The following is a 20,601-nucleotide window of genomic DNA, read 5'->3' as shown; positions in this document are numbered from 1 at the left end:
TAACTTGTTTACCCCGTGAGACCTGACAGTATGTTTCAATTAGTTTTAATTAGGTAAACTGTAACCAAGCCCAAGATTAATCGTTACTGAACAGGAGAGTAGGTATAGGCCTTCATAGGCAACAACTGATATTGACATACTTAGGCAAACAACAACAACAAAAAATTAACAAACGTACATATGCCAAGAAAAAAAAATTAAGGATTGAAGAACATCAAGGACTCTCAGACAAGTGCGGGTAACACTGATATGTTGAAATATACTGCCCTCTTGTGTAAAAAAATAAGCCACAGAAAAGGAGTAACTTAAAGAGTCACGGTCATGGAGGGGAGACAGTAAGAATATAATGCAAGGGAAATAAAAGCGTTCTTGTCCATTTTATCACTTTTACTAAGTGCGCTCTTTTATCTCGGAAAGCTCCCACATCCCCAAAAGACCATCCTATCGGCGCATGCCCACAATGAGCGCATAGTTAAACATTTGACGTCATCAAAACGAGAAACTACGGCTCAAGGGGATCAAAAACAAGAAGCAACCAGCAGCTTCAGAGAGCTAGTCTTGCGGCTAAGCTTACTAGCTAGACCTTTTTGAAAACTTGTCATAACTTGGTATATTCGGCCAAGAATTTCAGATAAACTTTAGAACACACAAGTCAACAATAGGCGTGCGCTGGCGTGATTACAAAATACAACAACTTTACCCCTGAAAGGTGAGTATATTCTGTTTTCGTTTGGTTCTGCTAGGCTACGACTGTACTACAGCTAACGCCAGGAATAGAAGTCAGTAGCGCTAGGCTAGTTTTGCGAAGATAGATGTTTTTGCGCTGCACGATCCTTACTCAAAACAAACGTATAATAAAAATGTGTAGCTAGTTAATAGAGTTGTTTTCTGTTGTTAGTGTTTGAGCCGACCCATTGCACGGTAAGTTTTAAACTCTCTAGCACTAGCCTTGTAACGTAGTGCCTTGCGGTATGAGGTTTGCTAGCTAGCATGCTAGTAGTACTGTACTACTAGCGACCGTCGCCGTTGGTTAGCTACGCGTTATCCAGGTTGCTAGTTCGCACCCAGCTAGCAGTGATTTGCTGGCCAGCTTCCTCGAGTCACGCTGTTGTCCGTTCTTGCTTAATTTAGCTAACGCTACTCAAGCTAACCAAAAGTCATGGCGTGTGGAGCCACCTTGAAGAGGACTATGGATTTTGATCCATTGATGAGTCCCACGTCCCCCAAAAGGCGAAGATGTATCCCGGTATCCCCATCATCATCGTCATCATCTCCGAGGAAATATCTTCGTATGGAACCATCGCCATTTGGAGAGTCGTCGTCCAGACTTACTGCAGGTACTGTACAATAGCTAACATGCTAACTACTCAACAAATGAAGATAGACGTTAACCAATTTAGAATAACTGGACTCACTTTAAAAACTTAGCTAAACGCTGAAGTAATATTATGTATTGACGTGATCTTAATCGATTGTAGCTCAAAAGGGGAGTGGGGGTTGTTTTGCATACTGTCGTCTAGAATTCCTGATATGGCTTCATTCCGTGCTGCAGTCAAGTTTAAAGTTATTGAATATGTCTGTAGTTGTCTCCTGAAATATCAACTGTTATCTAACAAAGCATTATCTTCTTCCCCTCTTCCTCTTTTGTATCCCACCCCGTTCTAGAACAAATCCTGAACAACATCAAGCAAGAGTACAAACGCATTCAGAAGAGGAAGCATCTAGATGGAAGTTACCAACACAATGAAGGCTGCAGCTACCCCTCATCCCCAGACTCCCCACCTCATACCTCAATTATGGGAGGATCCAGTATGCCAGGTTGGTTAGAGTGAACTGTAAATATTTGCTGGAATGATGAGATCAATACTATTGTGCATGTACACACTTTGTCACGCAACAGGCTTTTGTCAGATAGCAAGTTTTATTGATGTGACATGTCGTGACTAGATAAACAATATTAGAACGGAGTAGATTCGCGAATATGCAATTAAATTAATTATTGGTCTCATTAACTGTTTTAAAAAAAATTACACTTGTAGGCACGTCCATTGGAGGCCTTTCTCCATCGAGGAAAGAGCAGCCTTTGTTCACCCTGAGACAAGTGGGGATGATCTGTGAGCGTCTACTGAAGGAGCGAGAGGACAAAGTCAGGGAGGAATATGAAGAGACCATGACCACAAAACTAGCAGGTGTGTGAAACTTTGAGGACGTATGCATACAAATTGTACAGTGTGTAATAAACAGGGGAACGTTTTTAGCAGCAACATCACTGTTCTCTTTTTACCCACGTTTCCGTTTTACAGAACAGTATGACACATTTGTGAAGTTTACACACGACCAGTTGATGCGGAGATTTGGAGAGCAACCTGCTAGTTGTGAGTTTTTTAACCTTATTTAATTGAATACTCAGGGCATTGTCTTTCCGTGGCTGCTTGTGAAGGAATCAACTGTGTTTTAGCAGATGAAGAAAAAAAAATCTGGAAAGGCTACACTTAACAGAACCTGTTTTCTTTTCTCCATATATCTGTTCTTTTCCAGATGTTTCCTGAGGGAGACTTAAGACTTTCCCAGGCGACCTTCTCTTGCTGCAAACTATCGTGGAAAGGAATCTCTGAAATCATCACTGCAAGAGATTCAGTTTGCTCGTTAAATGAATCTTTTCTTACTGTGCCATATTTCTTCTTCGGGCAAAGGTTTATACAAGCCATTGTCAGTGGTTACCACTCTGTCGTAAGCAACTTAGGTGCTTCCTAATGTAAATGGACCCTTTCTCTCTAAACCAGTGGCCTGTTTTTCCTGCTGCACCAGTATCTATTCTACTCTTACTTTTATAAAGACACCTGGCATTCCAGACATGGTTATTCCTCGTTTTATTTCTTAATGTTACATGTATATATGATAAAGCAATGTAGACATTTTGTGTAAGGTTTGCTGGTTAAATCTATGAAAGTGGGAGATACAATTAAGTATAATTGAGAAAAAAGTTTGCCCATGATTCATAATGTTTGTATTGGACACGAGGAGTTGGAATTGGGTTTATTCGAATTTTTTTTTTTTGTGCTCCCTACCAAAATGTTTTATTTATTTTGACATTTTTTGTTTTGCTGGTATTACTTCAAAGCCTATGTACTTAGTGGAAAAACCAAACAATAAAATGTTTTAAGACATGTTTTGTGATGTAATGGGGAGAAATTGAGGGCTGTTGTTACAAGTGTGTTTATATCTGTAGGCACAGTACCAACACTCCACTCTACTAACTTCAACTCATTTCACAAGTGAAGGTATCAGCTTCCCTACACACCAGATGAGGCAAGATACAAATATATCAAGGCTTCACCCACATAATACAATAACTACCTACCATGTTCTTCAACATCTGAAAAAGCATACCTTTTGCAAATAGTCTCTTCAAAAAATATGTACTTCAAGATGTAGAAAAGATCCCAGTTGTAGATTTTTTTACATTTGCAATGAGTGAACCCAACTTTTTTCCCATAATCCAAACATTATGATCACCTCATTGCAATCATTAGAAAACAATTGCCCAACTGGATTTTCAGGCAATTAAATAAACCTAGCCACATTCCCTGAGGTGTACTAGTCATCTTGTGTGGTCACATTGTGTTACTGTTAGACTGATCACCAAGCTTCTTCTGCCCAGAACAAGATATGGAGAAAATACAGGAAGGACACATTCCAGGTTGCCTAAATTGCATTCACCTATCAGATAGTACAATTCTGTAAAACTTGCGCATACCAAGCCATTTAAGCAATTGGATGTCCTAAAGGCAAAGTGGGATGAGGTGGCAAACAATAATTGTTTTGTGAAATTGTCTGACTGCAGCACACCCAGAGGCTAGCAGCCGCCCCACGTCAGCCTGGCTACGTGGTCTGTCTTCTGCTTGGTGGACTTGATGAAGCCAAGGAACTCCAGCTCAGACACCGCCTGGATGAAACGAGCGCTGGACAAGAGTCAAAGAAATCTTGGCGATTTTTGACCATTTACTTTCTCAAATGTTTTATTACGTGGGCTAAGAACCGGACCCGTAGTGAAAGGATACTGCTTGAGTTCATCAACTTTGCCGTAGTCTGCCGAGTCGGGATCCTTGCCCTCTGCCGCTGAGACCACAGTGGAGTAAGCCTGCAAAAAGACAGCAACGCAAATACACAAGACTTGAAGTCATTGTTATCAATCTCATTTATATACACTGGCTACAGTAAACATTATCCTCACAGTTGGACTGCTGCTTGTTGGCATGAAATAGCATTGTGCTGTACACCTTACCTCCAGCCAGTCATACAGGTTGATCAGGCGGCCACACTCCAGGTGGAGCTTGTACACGATGCAGATGTCAGGAGCAGCATTGGACACAGTCCCTTCCTCTGTTCGGAGACTGTTATTCTGATGACACAGCATTCACCATCCTCTCTGTTATCCACACTTAGGATAGTTAGCTACATAATCAAATCCCCTCAGACCTTCACTAGGATGTATAATAGAAACTATCGAAATCAAACTTTTTGTTAATTGTCCTTTTCATGCTAACATTGTCACAAAGATCTTCACAGAAGCCCATGGATAAGCACTGACAACCAATTGAAACCCTCAAGAGAAGCTTTGGCATATACTCTAGACTGAGTGTGTTTACCTGTAGGTAGTGGTAGGGGTTGCTCAGAGCAGTCTGGATGGAAGTGCGAGGCGTGGCGTTAAGATGTCGTCTCAGGATGGCTGAGGAGCTGTAGTAGTACACCTCGTAGAGAGTTTGGTTGTCAGGCGGAGACAGATGCATCCTGGGAAAAAACAAAGGTACACAAAAAAAACACAAAATTATAATTTGCATTTTAAATTAATGGAACTCTGCAAATACTTGAAAGAAAAGGAACAAAAACAACATCCAAATCTAAACATTTACCTTGTTCCTGATTATGCTAATGTGACTTTTCTCACCTCACAAGACTGTCGATAAATACTAGTGCTTCATTTCGCAGATTCTCAAACTGACTCAGCTTCTTGGATCTGAGAGAATCCTTCTTCGCAAGCAGTGACTGAAACACAGACAATAAGGAGGAATTGAAGTCCATGATCATTCAGACGCACAAATGTTTCTTAGGAAGCAATATCACATTTACAGAGAGAGAGGTAATATCACTTTTTTGGCAGAGAACTAAATGATGTCTATCATTGGCAGAGAGGTAGTTACCTTCTGTAGTTGGAAGAGGTCTGTTTTCATCGGGAGCCCTTTCCCCGGAGGACTCATTTCCTCCCCAGCAGCAACATCAGTAACAGCCTCTTTTACAGCACAGGGTGATGGACAATATCAATGGAAGGAAGGAGGATACTGGGAATGTGTCAATTACCACCACTATCAGCATCACCGCTACTATTACCACCATCATCCCCACTACCACCATCATTTCAGCTTACTGTCTAGCAGGCTGAATTTAGCCAGAAGCTCCTCCAACTGCACAAGGGCAGCTCTCGTCTTCTTGGTCTTGCCAGGTTTCAGGATTTCAGCACACTTCCGCAGGGCAGTTACCAGCTCGTCTTTAGCCAGCATCCTGGGGGCAATCACTGGTCACAATTAGCTAAGAGATGGTGCTAAGGAACGTCCTTGTTATTGTACATAATTATACAGCATGTGTACACACACACACTTATCAAGACTAGGAGATTCTTACTTGAAACTGTACATTCTATATTACATGTGACCAAAACTATTGAAGTGACAGGGTAGGGATTATTTTAGATAATTAAACGTGTATTTCCATGGGATTACCAACGACTAAAATGTTGACACAGCCAACGGTTGGTGAAGCATTACCTGAGCAGCTGCATGGCTGACTGGTACTCCTCGTTCTCCCACACATTGTTTTCCAGACAGGAAATGTGCAGCTCTCTTATCTGGAAAGGGAGACAAGACAGATGAGACAATTACAACACCATACAGTGCAGATGAGCCTGAGTTAATCCCACCCGAGTACACATTCTTATTTAAATGTATGTTTCAACACACACAAACAGTTATTTACCTGTTTCCCCAAGGGGTACTTGGGTAAAGAAGAGGTGAGGACATGGAGACACCTCAGGATAGGATAGTAGTTCTTGTGGTATTTATGGAGGTCTTTAATCCATGTCTGGCACACCGCCTAAACAGCCCCAAGACACAAAACAACAATTAGGGGAAGGTGTCTTTGATCCCCTGCTTTCTTTAAGCAAAGCAGTAGAGCTTGAGGGTCCTGGTGCGAAACTAGCCTGGTTGGAAGGGCCTGTACCTTGACATGCTCGTCACTGGTCAGCAGCTCCACCTGCTCCTGGGGTTCCTGTTTCTCTACATACCTGGAACATATCCAGAGCGACTTATAGTAAGTACAGGGACATTGCCCCGAGGCAAGTAGGGTGAAGTGCCTTGCCCAAGGACACAATGTCATTTGGCTCGGCCGGGAATCGAACTGGCGACCTTCAGATTACTGGCCCGATTCCCCAACCGCTCAGCCACCTGACTCTCACACACGGGTGGGGAGGCAGGAAAGGGAACACACACACACAGAGGTGGAGTGGAGGGATGGTACGAAAAGTCGAACGGCTGTGCTATTTTCCCATCACACCAAATTCACTTTCTGTTGCCCATCCACAAAAGAGGATTTATATATTTTACCTCCTGAAGGAAGGGAGCTGTCGGACCCTCTCCACATCCTGCTGGCTGAGCTCTGCGACGTGGCCGACAGCCTCCTCCTTCTTGCAGCACAGCACACTCAGGGGCTGGGAGTGGAAGTGCTCCAGCAGAGCCAGCTGTGGACAGGGGCAGGAGGAGGTCAACACCCATGATACAGTATGTGGAAACACGTGTGCATGCACGACAAAACACTCAGACATGGTACCACACACACCCCTGCACACAGACACAACATTCAGCAATCCCCTCACCTGCAGGCCTTTGATGAAGTTGCGTACTGAGAAGTCATGGTAGAGGAAGATGCTAACCAGCACTTGCAGCACCTTGCCACTGAGCTTGAAGGGGAACTGGGACGTCAGGATCAGCTGGAAATGTAGACAGATCACAGTGTATTCATTAACCAAGTCTGGCTCTTGTTCTCCATGTGAAAATGACACCATCTATGTTCTCAAACCCCACATCTAATAGGTACAATCAAACGTAGGCATTCCCAAACAATGCATTCATTTCGCATCACCGCCACCAGGATACACAAGTATAAGAGATTTTCACTGATCCTCTTTCTCCATCGGCCCAATCCACTCACATCTGCATGGGTTCATATCCTACCCTCCTTCCGAGTGTGTCCTCCCCATACCTTGTCGATGACTGTGGCCAGGTGCTGAGTGCAGGACAGGGACTGGAAGAGCTCGATGCAGAGCAAGGAGGACACAGAGTGGGGCAGCATGTGCTGGATGGTGCTGGGAGACGTAGCAATGCCAAAAATCAACATCAGGGGGAGTTGGTCAACGTAGCGGCTGTTGAAACAAAGGAACCCGGGAGAAGGAGGATTAGTGAGTGATCATTTTTTTCTGTACTGTGTACAGAAGTCTGAAGGTAAGAATATTGTGTGTGTGTGTATATATATATATATATATATATATATATATACACGTGTGTGTGTGTGTGTGTTTACACAACAACACATAGCCTCAAACTGCAAGTTGCTCAAACAGAGGAGCCCATACCGACACCAAGACAACAATCACCAAAGTTCACTCTCGCACTTCTGAGAACATCAATCAATACCTCAGTCAATATTCTCAGAAACGCTGTGTGACATGTGCGTGTGTGCTTTGTTACCTGCAGATAAGGATGAAGTCCTGTAACACTCTGGGGTTGAAAGCCTCCAGATCTTTGAAGATCACTACAATGGGGGGTTGGTGCTGATCCACTTCTATACTGGCAGAACTGCGCTTTTTGCCTGGAGTACCAGCAGACGACTTCTGTCCAACACAAACATAAGCATCAAAATCAGGAATGATAAAGAACAATATTCAGATACATCTTTATGTTACAATGAGCATCACAGAATTGCCCAGAATCCTCAAGTCATTGGTTGCCACTATCCAGCACTCTGCAGGCAGTTGCCTCCACCATACCTTGGACTTGTACCAGTCACAGAGAGTGCTGAGGGAACAGTGTACCCTCTTCTGGTTGGACTGGGTACTGCACTGCTCTGTGTCTTCCTCCTCCTCTACTGACAGACAGGAACCCATCAGCCTCTCTAGGACTTTCTGCATCAGGTGCTTCAGTGCTGAAAGGTGAAGAGGGGCCACAACCAAAAAGAGGGAATTCAAAGCTATGCCAACAGGAAACCAAATCACTTGTTGACAATGCATGAGTAATTGATGTAAGCTACAAGTGTAAGTGGACCCTTTGTGCTCCACATACAAACCTCCACACTCTTTGGCTTGCAGTGAGACCACATATGGAGTAACAGACAGCTGGAGCAGCTCAGTGAGGCTCTGGAAAGTCATATCATGATCGGGCACGTTCACCCCTGGCAGTAGAGAAGAAACAGATACACAAAGGATGCTCATCCAGTATTCCATCAACTGTTCAACGCAATCAAATATCAAGACATTTTTGCACATCATGCATCGGCATCATACCTAGACTGAGGGCCGCTGTGGGAATCTCACTGGCTCTCATACGCGACGCCCAGTCATCAGACTTATGTTGGAATGTAGAAGTGCACTTTCTGATGAACTTCAGGAGACTGTCCAGGATCTTCCTGTTGAGTTCATCTTGCAAAACCTGCAAATGCACGATGGAGCACATCACAGCTGTAAAATAACTCTTACTAAGTATCCCAAAGCATCTACCTTTGACTGGACCATCTTGTTTAATGCTCTCATAAGTCAAGATCAATTTCATGAGTACAGAACTGCCAATGGTAGTGTAGCCCATGTGTGATGGTGAGAGTTTCTTAGTTACCCCAGTGTCGGTTTTAATCTTGTCCCAGAGATTCTGACAAAGTCTGAACCTGACATTAATGTTGATGTTGGCTGTGTCTTCACTGCCAATGGTAAAGTAATCCTCTGTAATAAAAACAAACAAATACTGTGCGAACGCTGTCAAAATTGTCAACATATGATGAGAGATATCTAGACTGTGGGGGGGGGGCTTGGACTTGGACCCCCGCAAAATAGGTAAAACCAACAGGTCGGGGGGCTCGATACACACCCTGGGGAAGAAGTTGACCCCCCCCCCCCTAATTGTCATTGTATAATACGCACGCTGGTTAGACGCGATAACTCACCCACAGTGGATGTCTTCTTTTTCTTTTTGGCACTGGGTTTGAACACAAAACATCCCTGTGGCAAATTAAAAAGGATGTCAAAGTTGCAACAACTAACATAAACTGCCGTAAAACTACTCGCTACTAGTAACCAGCTAGCTTGTAGTGCTCATGTCAAACCCCAACATACTGTCTGGATATAAAACAATACAGCATAAAAGTACAGATGTTCACAATACCTTAGACAATGAAGAAGTTGCCATTTCTAGGCTAAACTGGAGTGTAATTTAGTCAATAGTTCACTTAGAAAAGACAACTAAAGTTTATTATTCCCTGCTAGACTACTGTGTTCTCCCGCCGTACTGACGTAACCAGACGGTCACGTGGCCTAACCCTAACTTGCAGGGTGCATTCAATGCCACCTAATCGAACTGTTACAAAACTAACCACCTAAGGGCTCAAAAAGGTTTCAACCAAACAACGGTTTACTTTATATGAAATGTACTACCCTTTTAGCTTTATACATTTTGTTAACGAAAGTTACTTTGTGATCTCATCGAAAGTCTTGCATATATAGTTGCGAACGTTTAACGCTCAGGCACCATCTGAAGTATGGTGCAAGTTTTTGAACAGCAAACAACACAAATTGAATTCCAAACAGTCCATTATGCACGATCGAATTAGCTCATTTATTTAAGAATCGACCCATTACACTAAACTTTGCAGTTTGCATATAGGCTATTTCTTTGACCCCATCTTACCTACGGCATTTTCATTTATCATCTGGGTAGTAGACTGGTATGGTGCTGCAGCAAGGTGCCCACACATTACGCATGTATCATAACAGGTCGAAGTACATTAAGGTACTGCTATTATAAATTAATTAACTTATTCCATGTACTAAAATCACAATCATTGAATGTATGTGTGGACCCTCTGGTTATCATGCATTTGAATGCAAATTCAAAGTAGTTTTGGATGAGTCTGACCATTGTTTTATTGTCATAATAGAAATCACCTCAATAATCAGTGTGCTTATGAGCGGAATGTAGGCAAGTGGGAAGCCGGACAATGTTTTCTGAGTGAACTAACATGTTATGGACAACTGAACACATACACTTAGACTGTAGAAGTTTTACAAAAGCGACCAGTTACAGTTTATTGAACACTTTGTGGAAGACATGTAAATATTACAGATACTAGTGTTGGAAAGAAAATATATAAGAAAAATAAATACAAACACAACTTAAAAAATCCCATAGGGATATATAAAGACTTCTGTTTTTCCTTAAAATTCTCCGTTTAGCAAAAACAATTTTAGTACTAGAAGCATCATAAATACAAACATGTTCTAAAATCTATGTTCTATAGATTACCTGGTTCTTGTGACTAATAACATACATAATAAAATCGACTGTAGCATACATATCATAAGTATAAAATATTTTCATGGTCACATGACCAAAAACTGCTAACTATTGGAAATCTGATGCGCTATGAACAGACCTGTCTGCAGCATGTTTCTTCTCAAATCCTGAGTGAGTGGAGAGTAAAAACATCCAGCTGTGAGCTATCCATCAACTATAGAGACACTTTTTTATAATTACCATGGGTCGCATGTCTTGAAGTTGTTTTAACAAATGTTCAGCACCATCTGAAAATGTTTTATCCATTACAATCTTAACATTAGTCACCGATTTTAGATTTAGAGGGTTTCTAAAGTCAACAAGGTTTTGGCAGCTTTTGAATTCATCAGGTATTTTGCTCATGATGTTAACAGTTTTCTGCTGTAATGTTCGCTGCCGTTTCAAAGGCAGCTCAGTTGCAGAGCCTTCAGTCATTTTCCTTTTCGGAGTGTCGGGAGATTCTGTGGTGTCCAGAAACTGGAGGAAAGATTTGTCAAATCTGAGAGGCTTAACAGACTCTTCATGCTCAGGCTGCTCCTCTATGAGTCCAGCAGTGCCGGGATCAGAGTTTTCAGACATAACAGTTGAGCGAGTTCTCGGTGTTGACCTCTTTTCTGAGCAGGCTGGTTTCTTCCGGGGACGACCTCTCCGTTTCTTCTCCTCCCCTGTGGACGCGATGGACTCGGAGCTCTCGTCGTTTGATAGCTTGGTCTCATCCTGGATGACGCCCTCCAACGATTCTTGCTCCTGACTACTGACCTTTGAACTCTCAGCGCCACTCTCATCAGGGCCTGACTGTTCTGAAGATGAGCTTGTAGACATGCCCTCGGATTTGTTAGCATCTTTGAACCTTGAGCGTGAGAGCTTTTTACAGAAAATGAATTGGCTTCTCTGATCCTCAATGTACCGTTCAGCTAGGCCGTGAGTGGTGTAATGTCTGAATATATTCCTTTCAGCCCGTTCGACTGCATCACAGCCTTTTATCATACAGGGGTATTGCAAAGATGACTTTTTGGTGCACATGGCAGATGCTTCTTCATGGGATTTCAGAGAAGGCTTGCCAAAGCTAGTCCAATGTTCCGGTGTTCTAGCATCTTTCTTCTTTGCAATTTTCTTCTTTATTTTAAATTTACTTTCAATATTCTCTTTGCCGTGATTTGGACTGACTTCTTCTGTTTTAACATGCTGTGTCTTAGCATCACACACAAAATCATGTTTTTTCATGAGGTGACGAAGAAGGTTTGACCGCGTGGTGTAGACGCGATCACAATCCTCATGTTCACATTTAAATGTCTGATCCACAGTTCCACTCTCTGAGATATTAATTTCCTTGTGAAAGTTCTTTATATGCTCAATGTATTTATCCACAGAATCAAAGAAGAGCGTACATTGTGACCTGTCGCACTGGAACGTCCCTACCTTCATGCTAGACATCATGGCCGTAGCTTTGTCACGGGTGAATTTATGCAGTAATAGGTAATGTTGAATCAATCTTGTGATTCCCTGGAATATCCTCGAGCAGTCCTTCACTTGACACCGGACTTCACTGTCATTGACCTCAGCATCTTGTTCACTAGTGGCATCAGCCTTCTCTGCACAGAGTTCCCCTTGAGGGAGGGATGACTGATGCATAGCCCTGTAATGGAGGATTAGATTCTGCTGGATGGTGAACGCTGCAGAACACCCTGCATGAACACAGCGATATGGTCTATAGGGGCTGAATGAAATGTCACCCTCACATATTTTAAGGGTTATTCTTTTGCCCTTTTCCCTCTTCTTGACTCGACCCTTATCTTTAGATGGTGTGCCTTTTGAGCTGCTTGGTCTCTCTTGGGAGGGATTCTGGTCCTGCTGGCTGGGCACTGCCTCTGTTGTCTGACTCAGAGCTGAAGTTTCCGACTGGATCTCACTCTCTGCTACAATGTTTATTTTATCTAGCTTCTGCTCCACCTTTGGAGTGTGGTCAGCTTGCTGGACCGTCTCGGTTCTCTCCTCTGGGGTGTGCCCAGTTTTGAATTTTGATGCCATGTCAGATGATGAACTGTCATCATTCATTGGACTTCTCTCTGTTGGCTGCACCTGCCCAACTATAACTTGCTGCGTGGGATCGGGTTCTGCATTTCCTGCTGGGATGTCTTGCGGGGCACTTCCCTCCTGATCCATGCCTTCCATAAGACCAGCAATAGCAATGTCAAGTGGCTCTTGTTTTATTATAGATGAGCCTACTGAGGGCCCATTGTCATGACTATTACTACTCTCTGGCTCTGTGTCTGTGCTTGGATTACTTGACCGTTTCTTGCGAAGACCCAACTTCAACTTTAATATCTCATCTTTTGACAGGCGGTGAACATTTTCATAATGTATTCTAAGGCCGGTACTTCGTGTGAACGTTTTTGGGCAAATCTGACAAATATATGGAGCTAATTTGACTGGGGTTTTCTTCAATTCCTCAATCATCTCATTAGAGTAATCGTGCATCTTGCTAAGGTGTTTAAATAATGCCTCTTTTGTCATGCATCCATACTCACAGTTATCCTGTTCACACTTAAACGGCTTGGGGCCCTTTTCCCTATGCTCCACTTCTTTTTTGACCTTCACTTTTGGAGTCATGCTTTTAAGATTTTCTGAGACTGCATCGTTGCAACCGAGAGTCTGCTGTGTCAAGCTTTTCTCCAGCATTTTCTCACGAGCCGCCTCAACTAGATCCAACTTCTGAAAAGCGTTTTGAATCTCCATGAGCTTGGTCTCTGGACATGCTGCATTAGAGGCTGTATCAGACCTGGTGTTAACTGCCAGGCTTCCATTGGACTCTGTGGTGTGGGAGGCATGGCCACCAGAAGTTGGAAGGGAATCCAGAGGTTTCTGTACTTCCTGTTGGCCAATTTCAGAAGCCTTTGTAGTAGGAACATTAAGAGTTTCCTGCAGATAATCCCCATTTGACATATTATAAATTGCTCCATTAGTGTCAGGAACATGAGGATCATTGAGAAAGTCAAGAAATGATGTTGGCAAATCAGCAGTCAGGTCTACTTCATCCAGTGGTTTACACTGTGAGCGCTTGGATAAGTGACCTCCAAGAGACTTGGTACTTGAGAACTCTCTGAAGCACCTTCTGCAAATGACTTTTCCATCCTTAATAATAGCTGGCCATTTAGCCCTCTTGCTCTGCCTCCGTTTTCCCTTTTGCACGTCACTATCGCCAATTTTCTCCTCCGACGGCGCAGCCTCAGACTCTGCATCATCTTCAAATGGGATATCTGCCTGCAAAGGTGGACTCAGCATGACTTCTACAGAGCTGTCGATTTGATGTTGAAAACTGGGTGTCACATTCTCTGTGTTGTTGATCTCCAGTGTGCCTTGCAGTGTGATTTGGCTGTCACGGCCAATTTCTTTACTTGGGTTGTCAATTAGGGTCCTGGGGCTGAGGCTGGAAGAATCATTAGGAACATAGGATGGGTTATAACTCCCCCCTGGCATGCTGTCAACCACTGTGATAATATCATTATCTATCTGGTCAGGCATATTGACATTGCTTTTTCTTATCAGGGAAGTATCCACACTATCTGGATGGACATCTGGAGGCATCATCCCATATTGGTGTCCACCATTGTGCACTTGTACCCCATTATCCAACATTAAAGAGCTTGACACATATTGAGACATTTCATTCATCAAACTTGGTTCTGAACAAACATGTGGGATAGTACCACAGTGGATAGCTGCCATTAAATGCTCTTGGTCTCTCTCTGATGGGTGAACAGCTGGGGTTTGATAAGGGTCTGACTGCCAGTGGTTTAAGATCCTGGATGGGTAATCATTCATGTGGTAGGCATCTGCATAGCAATTGTTCACGGAAGATGTAGACCAGGCTTGAGACATGTCTGCATTCATCATTCCAGTGGGAGTCTGTGTATTGCCCCATTGAGGGTACATGGAGTGGTTTATCATTGAAGTAATAGGCACTGGATCAGTGGAGACAGGAAAGCAAGGAGCAGGTGAGCTTGAGCATGCTATTGGGTATTCCATCTGTTGCAGCCCAGTATTATTGCATAGAGGTGACAGGTGATGCTGTGTCCTGTCCTCTTGACACGGTGAATCAACGTCTGAAGCCTTGGATGACATCTTTTTTGCCGTTATCTTGACAACTTTATTGTATTTCTTGGCCAATTTCCATTTCTCAAAAATGTCAGGGTGTATTTTCTTTACATGCCTGGAAAGACTTTTGTTGGTGCTGTAAGAGCGTGTGCAGTCCTCAAATGGACAGCTGTGAGCGTTCTCATCACTGCTAGAAACAGTAGGAGTGGTGGGGTACCCTACTAACGAAAAAGGGTTTTCACTCTTAATTGCTGGTGTGGGAAATATCTGTGGCAACACTTTCTGATAAACAGGGGGTACTCCATTATCAGGTTTGTCTTCCAGGTCCCCTTTCACATGTTTAGTTGTACAGGGATCCATGGGATTCTCACCATTTGCTGCCATAGCAGCATGGTGTGGTTGAGGAAGATGGGGATCTAGTTTGCCATCCCCCAACTGTAATGCAGGAGGTGGAGTCAACGGGGTGTAACACTTCTGTGGTTCGTTTGTGGGGCTCATAACAGAATTCAGCATGTTTTCAACTGAATGTTTCACTCTCACAGGTCCCAGTTCTTTAGGGTGCTGGGGAGACATTGATGCGTCTGATTTCAGGGCCCCGTCCCTCATGTAATCATGTGCATTAATCCGTTCCAGGCGAACAAAGGCTGAGCATTTACCATCTTTCCTTGGGGAGTACTGGGTTGATGGTTCCATTTTAAGTTCAAGGTTGTTCTGACTAACGAGAGCATCATTTGGTCCATGGCTGTCCTGATGCTGCTTGAACTGGATCTGTGAATCAAAAGTCTTCCCACAATTTGCCATTCTGCAAGTGTAAGTAAGGTAATGCTGTGCCTCATGATCATAAAGGAGATAAGCCTCGTTGAAAATGGTCCCGCAATTAGGGAACATGCACTGCGCTTTGAATTCTGTGTGTAGTCTCCTGTGCATTAGGAGCTCAGAATTGGAGCTGAAGTTTGCTGTGCAATTCAGCTGTATGCAGAAATAAGGCTTAGTGCCACAGTGCATTTGCAAATGATCATTGAGGTGCCTAACATTGACAAAGTGCCGACGACAATACTGGCACACTACCTTCTGCTTCTGTAACTCGAGGAAATGAGTGGCTTCTTCGTCATCTTTATGGGCTCTTACATGGCACATCAGATGACGGAAAAACTTGAAAACTTTGTTACAGTTGGTAACAGGACAGGAGCAGTCATCAGTAAACTCCTGCTCACATTTGGGTGGAGGTTTCTGTGGAGTGACTTGGACCAATGTGTCGGAACTGGTGTGATTTCCATCGCTTGAACTGGCCTCGACCTTCACGACAGTATCTTTGAAGCTTTTAGACTGGCTGCCTGGGGATTGTGGTGGCTTGCGTATTTTGCTCTGGGCTTTCATAGCTGCAAGTCTCTCTTTGCAAGATTGCTTTACATGTGATGCAACATGTGGATCTAAAACCTCCCTACTGTCAAAACTATCTGCACAAATCGGGCACATATAGACCCCATCCTTGAAATGCTTCTGTGCATGACGAACAATCCGGTGACCTAAGAACTCTTTGTCACATAAAACACAATACTGCATGTAGGCCTGCCAATTCCTAAACCTTGCAGAAACAAATCCCTGCTCCCTTAATTTCTTAGCTTCTCTATTTTTTTCTTTCTCATCAGTTATTTCATTCAGTTCGTTTGTAGTGTTAGTGAGAAAATCCTGCAGGTCAGTGAACTCTGGGCCCTTGTCTGCTACCTCAGTCTCATAGTCATCAGTGTCATTAAGAGTGTCAATTGATGACACAATGGATGCCTCATCGCCCATCAGTGACAAGCAATTGCGCTTTAAGGTTCTCCAGTCCCAGAACTCTGGATCAAAAGGCCACTGTGTCTTCAAGGCTAACAGTAACTCGCAGCGTAGTGAATTGGGTACTGGTAGATTCTCCTCTTGATCCAGCTTTTGGTCTGGTTCATTGTAGAGTGATTCCACTGCGTAGTACGAGTCCACTGTAGGCTGGAGAAGGAACTCCGTCAGTTGGCATGCCCGTTTGACCTCTAGATCAATGGGCAAAAGGCAGGAGATTGTTTTGCAGATGGTCACTTTGCTGTCCGTGTTGTCGCTGGAAGCCATCTGTAGAGCTTGTATGCACATCTCAATACATGCCGGCAGTCCTGTCCCCTCAGCCTGAAAACGACACACACAAAAAGAATGAGTCATGGGGTAAAAGTTTTGTTTGTGCGATATTGCTAAAAAAAGAAAGAAAAAGAAGTAACATCATATACAAAGAGGGAAGAAGCACATTTCACCTCAGATTGGATCACTTTAATGAGGAAGAGAATGTGACACACACTCCTGGAGAGAAGGGCCATATTCCTGCACTGAGCGAGAAACACCTCTGCCGAGGATTCCACACGCATCACTAGCTTACTCCAGAAAAGAGTGAGCTCCCTTGAGATGAGAAAGTAAAAGCATTGGGAAGCAGGAAGAGAAAGTTCCCATTACAGACACACTGTGCTGAGTGCTGATAGTCTGATTCCCTAAAAAGTATATTTTCACAGCCAGCATTCTTATTATATTATGTGTGGGTGATTCAAGAGGGTGCTTGTTTATATTTAGTCATCCAGCTACTCAGTATTTGAATGAGTATTTAAGTGATGACAGTGCTACCATTGTATTTCAGCACGACTGGGATTGTTGGGATCAGATGAAAAATCTTTTGTGATGAGTGGAAAGTGTTTGAGAGGGTAAGACTCACCAGGCACAGTACATGTCTCCCTGGAGAAGCTGTTTCTTTAGGAACGCAGCGCACAAACAAAGAGCCTCTTTCTCCTCCCCTTCTGACTCTAGATTACATATCATCTCTAGAGCATCTTTACAGTCCACATGTGTAATCTGGCCCAGACAGAAAGAGAAAGTCTTATTTTTTTTTAAACATGGATCATTAAAGTTGCTTTTAACAACGTAATGTATTATAATGAATGCAATGAGGTGCTGGTTGACCAAAACCTTTCACACACAAACAGTCATTCCTATTATTAATAAGTATTATATAAGTTAAACCTACTAACCTCAACCACTAGTTGCTCTGGTGATTTTGTCATACAAATGCAAACCAGATATGTTTGCTTGAAGTTTCCTTTTCCTTCATATCCCGGGTACTCTGAACACACCTTGGACAGGACGGTAGCCTTCTCAATGCATCCGCCTTTCATAAGGTGCTTTATGCGCATGTTGAGAAGTGTGGGACCTTCCAAATCCAAAAATTCATGAACTTTGGAAAACAGAAAACATATTTCAAACACAATTTCATAACAGATGGCTCAGCCCTGTATCTGAAGATAATGTTCTGTGTTTCCTGAGCTTGAACATGGTTCAAACAAACAATTTACCTCTCTCAATCTCAGGCATGTCATTTGAGAGAATACGGCTTAGTGTGGTGTTGGACCACATGCCATGCTCCTGAGCCAGAGCTGGCAGCATGTGGAGCTGCATGTTGCCACTTTCTTGTAAAAAGTTGTGTGCCATCTACAAAGGACAGGAACTGGTTAATTCAATCATAAAGCAATGATATTAATCGAGGAACTACTTGTAACATTTTCCAGCCCCATTAGCCTACTTTTCTGTTTTGACTTTCACTAAGCGTTCTAGTCACAGAACAGCAGTAGGGACACTGACCTTCACAGAGGACTGGAAGTCCTCCCATAAGACACCAGGGACATGCTCTGGCAACAAGAGCAGCAACTCCACACAGCTCCTGCATGTGTTGTAACACATTAATACACAGTTCACAGAATCTTTTGAGTTACTCGCTTGTTTGCTTATATTCAAAAGGATTAGATTACTCTATTGCAGTTCTTCATGAATACAATAAAGGGGAATCTTACAGTAATAGAACAACAAATTGTCTCAACTTTGTCTCACAACATTATATAATGACCAAATCATCATATTGTTACTCACAGTGTTAGCTTTTCAAGTACAAGTGGCACATTTTCACATTCGGAGGAGAGACAAGGAGTGGCCTTTGCATAGCTGAGTATGGCCAAGGTGTAAACCTCCAGCAAAGGCAGTGGATCCTCATCTGTCTTCCACCGGCCTGCATGTTCCACAAGGACCTAAAAGCCAGATAACCAAATTATGACAGGGGTGCCTAAATGACATAGGCCTACAGAATTAATTTTCAAGAAAAATCTTTGAGGTTGCTTAGACACCTGATTAAAAAGGGAGTTAACCATCCTGCATATACAACAATAATTATTCTACTCCTAAACCTAAATTATATAATTACATTTTCAGTAAATCCCCCCAAAAAATGTACAATTAACTTCATAAATCAACTTTAGGTATTAAGTAGGTCATTTGACCAAATTGATCATGAAAGCACAATATGCATGCCTAATTTTCAAGCAATAAAGCACTTCATACATATCTACCAACAGGTGAAGCCACAATAGAACAAGAAAAAGTATCGAGCCAGGATCTGAAGGAGGGGAAGAAAAAAACATTTTTTTCCCCTTCCCCCTTTTCTCCATCTCTGTAGGAAAGGAAGCCTAGCAGACATTATTTGGGTGTGACCCCTTATTCTTTCTTTGGAGGCAATATTCAATGATCAAACTAGGCTATTAATGTCCCTTCCAAGCAATCCAGTATACATTTTGATCTCTGATAGCCCCAAAACTAACAGGGCAAGTCAGCAAGTCAGCACAACAGCATGCACGAGTTCATTTAACCCCAATGGGTTTTTAAAGACACTTCTAATTGCTATTAAATACCATTGTGCATCTTTCACAATGTCATCGAAATAAATGCTTAATTTCCTTCATTCGTCAACGTCACATGCTCGTCAAAATGTGACCAGATGCTGTCTAGTGGTACACATCTGTGTGGCAAATGTCCCCACTTTTCCACTAAACTGCAATAAATTATATTTATAACGTTACACAGGTAATTTACCCCAAAACACAATCAAATTATATGCGTTGTATAATTAAAATGGAAATTCACTCATGAGGCCTATTCTTGGCACCTATATTGATCTGGCTGAGCACAATGGACAAATGGACAGATGTTGAAGGAACTGACCTACGCCGCTTTATTTCGGACAGGCATGACCATATAAAGCGAAAATGTTCTCGTAACTCACACAGAGCGTCAAAAAACAAGTTCACTATTGCACTAAATCCAGCCTGACTACACATCCATCTTTGCACGGCATGATCACAGGGAGTCTGCAAAGCAGTTAGCTAACTACTAGCTAACTACTAGCAACACAAGCTTTGAAAAAATGAATGATGCTTGCACACGGTACTTAGTAAAAGCTTATACAATGCATCGTCAGATACTATAATGTACATATTCTATAAAATTATAATATTGGAGGGGTGAGCACATGCGATTATATTTGTCCTTAACGTGGTTCGCTTGCTAGCTGCAATAGCTACATTGTTGTAGCTAACTAGCTAGCTAACGTACACGCGCATCCTCGGCCAGGAAGCTGTGTAGCTGGCCACCTAGGATGGGTTGGTGAAAAAAATGCTTACTTTGCAGAATTCCTGGCAGTAATGCAAAGAAGCCTCCAACGTTGATATCGGGCTCTCTTTTAATATTTTAGTTAATTCTTGGAACTGTTCTCGAAGCACCTCGATAGCTTTCCGTGTATCATATTCCTTCTCTGTCTCTCCCTCCGCCATCTTCACAACAATCACGGCCGCGTACGCACAGATGTACGCTGCCAGGCTTGCACACGCACGGACACGCAAGGGGGGAGGGGAGCGCAGAGGCTGCTGTTACGGCTCCACATTCTTTGATATCAACAAAGCATCAGTGACCTTAGAATGACATCTTGATGAAGAACAAACCTATCTGTAGAGCTAAAATAATTATTTGGTATTTT

The 20,601-nt window shown here is 42.9% G+C and overlaps 2 protein-coding genes and 1 pseudogene across 4 annotated transcripts; 1 reads left to right on the top strand and 2 right to left on the bottom strand.

The window, feature by feature from the left end:
- Window positions 1-493: 493 nt before the first annotated feature.
- LOC146299860 (akirin-2-like) lies at window positions 494-3,167 on the top strand (annotated as a pseudogene). The gene is made up of 6 exons (XR_014731705.1): window positions 494-709; window positions 1,132-1,337; window positions 1,666-1,818; window positions 2,040-2,189; window positions 2,304-2,375; window positions 2,539-3,167. The product of XR_014731705.1 is annotated as an akirin-2-like (transcript).
- orc3 (origin recognition complex, subunit 3) lies at window positions 1,903-9,619 on the bottom strand. Of its 2 annotated transcripts, none has more exons than XM_084677082.1 (20): window positions 9,477-9,619; window positions 9,259-9,313; window positions 8,934-9,037; window positions 8,609-8,753; window positions 8,392-8,496; window positions 8,096-8,250; window positions 7,797-7,939; window positions 7,312-7,471; window positions 6,926-7,039; window positions 6,657-6,790; window positions 6,274-6,337; window positions 6,031-6,147; window positions 5,823-5,902; window positions 5,426-5,559; window positions 5,202-5,290; window positions 4,949-5,046; window positions 4,650-4,791; window positions 4,286-4,402; window positions 4,062-4,141; window positions 1,903-3,962 (listed from the first exon to the last, which is right to left on the bottom strand). In XM_084677082.1, exons 1-20 carry the CDS (start codon window positions 9,498-9,500, stop codon window positions 3,857-3,859), a joined length of 2,166 nt encoding a protein of 721 aa, XP_084533208.1. In that variant the 5' UTR covers window positions 9,501-9,619; the 3' UTR covers window positions 1,903-3,856. The 2 variants fall into 2 exon arrangements, with proteins under 2 accessions (XP_084533208.1, XP_084533217.1); XM_084677091.1 differs by having other exon boundaries at window positions 7,797-7,936.
- A 747-nt stretch (window positions 9,620-10,366) lies between these two features.
- Window positions 10,367-20,407, bottom strand: znf292a (zinc finger protein 292a). Its single transcript, XM_084677068.1, has 8 exons — window positions 20,249-20,407; window positions 18,669-18,823; window positions 18,384-18,462; window positions 18,098-18,233; window positions 17,777-17,979; window positions 17,464-17,600; window positions 17,015-17,156; window positions 10,367-16,892 (listed from the first exon to the last, which is right to left on the bottom strand). Exons 1-8 carry the CDS (start codon window positions 20,396-20,398, stop codon window positions 10,815-10,817), a joined length of 7,080 nt encoding a protein of 2,359 aa, XP_084533194.1. The 5' UTR covers window positions 20,399-20,407; the 3' UTR covers window positions 10,367-10,814.
- Window positions 20,408-20,601: the final 194 nt, after the last annotated feature.

Source organism: Hypomesus nipponensis, chromosome 3, assembly GCF_054491055.1.
Source record: "Hypomesus nipponensis isolate SF chromosome 3, ASM5449105v1, whole genome shotgun sequence".
In the NCBI taxonomy this organism is placed as follows: Eukaryota; Metazoa; Chordata; class Actinopteri; order Osmeriformes; family Osmeridae; genus Hypomesus; species Hypomesus nipponensis.
The sequence above is the reverse complement of the archived record's forward strand: the minus strand, read 5'-3'. Positions and strand labels throughout refer to the sequence as shown.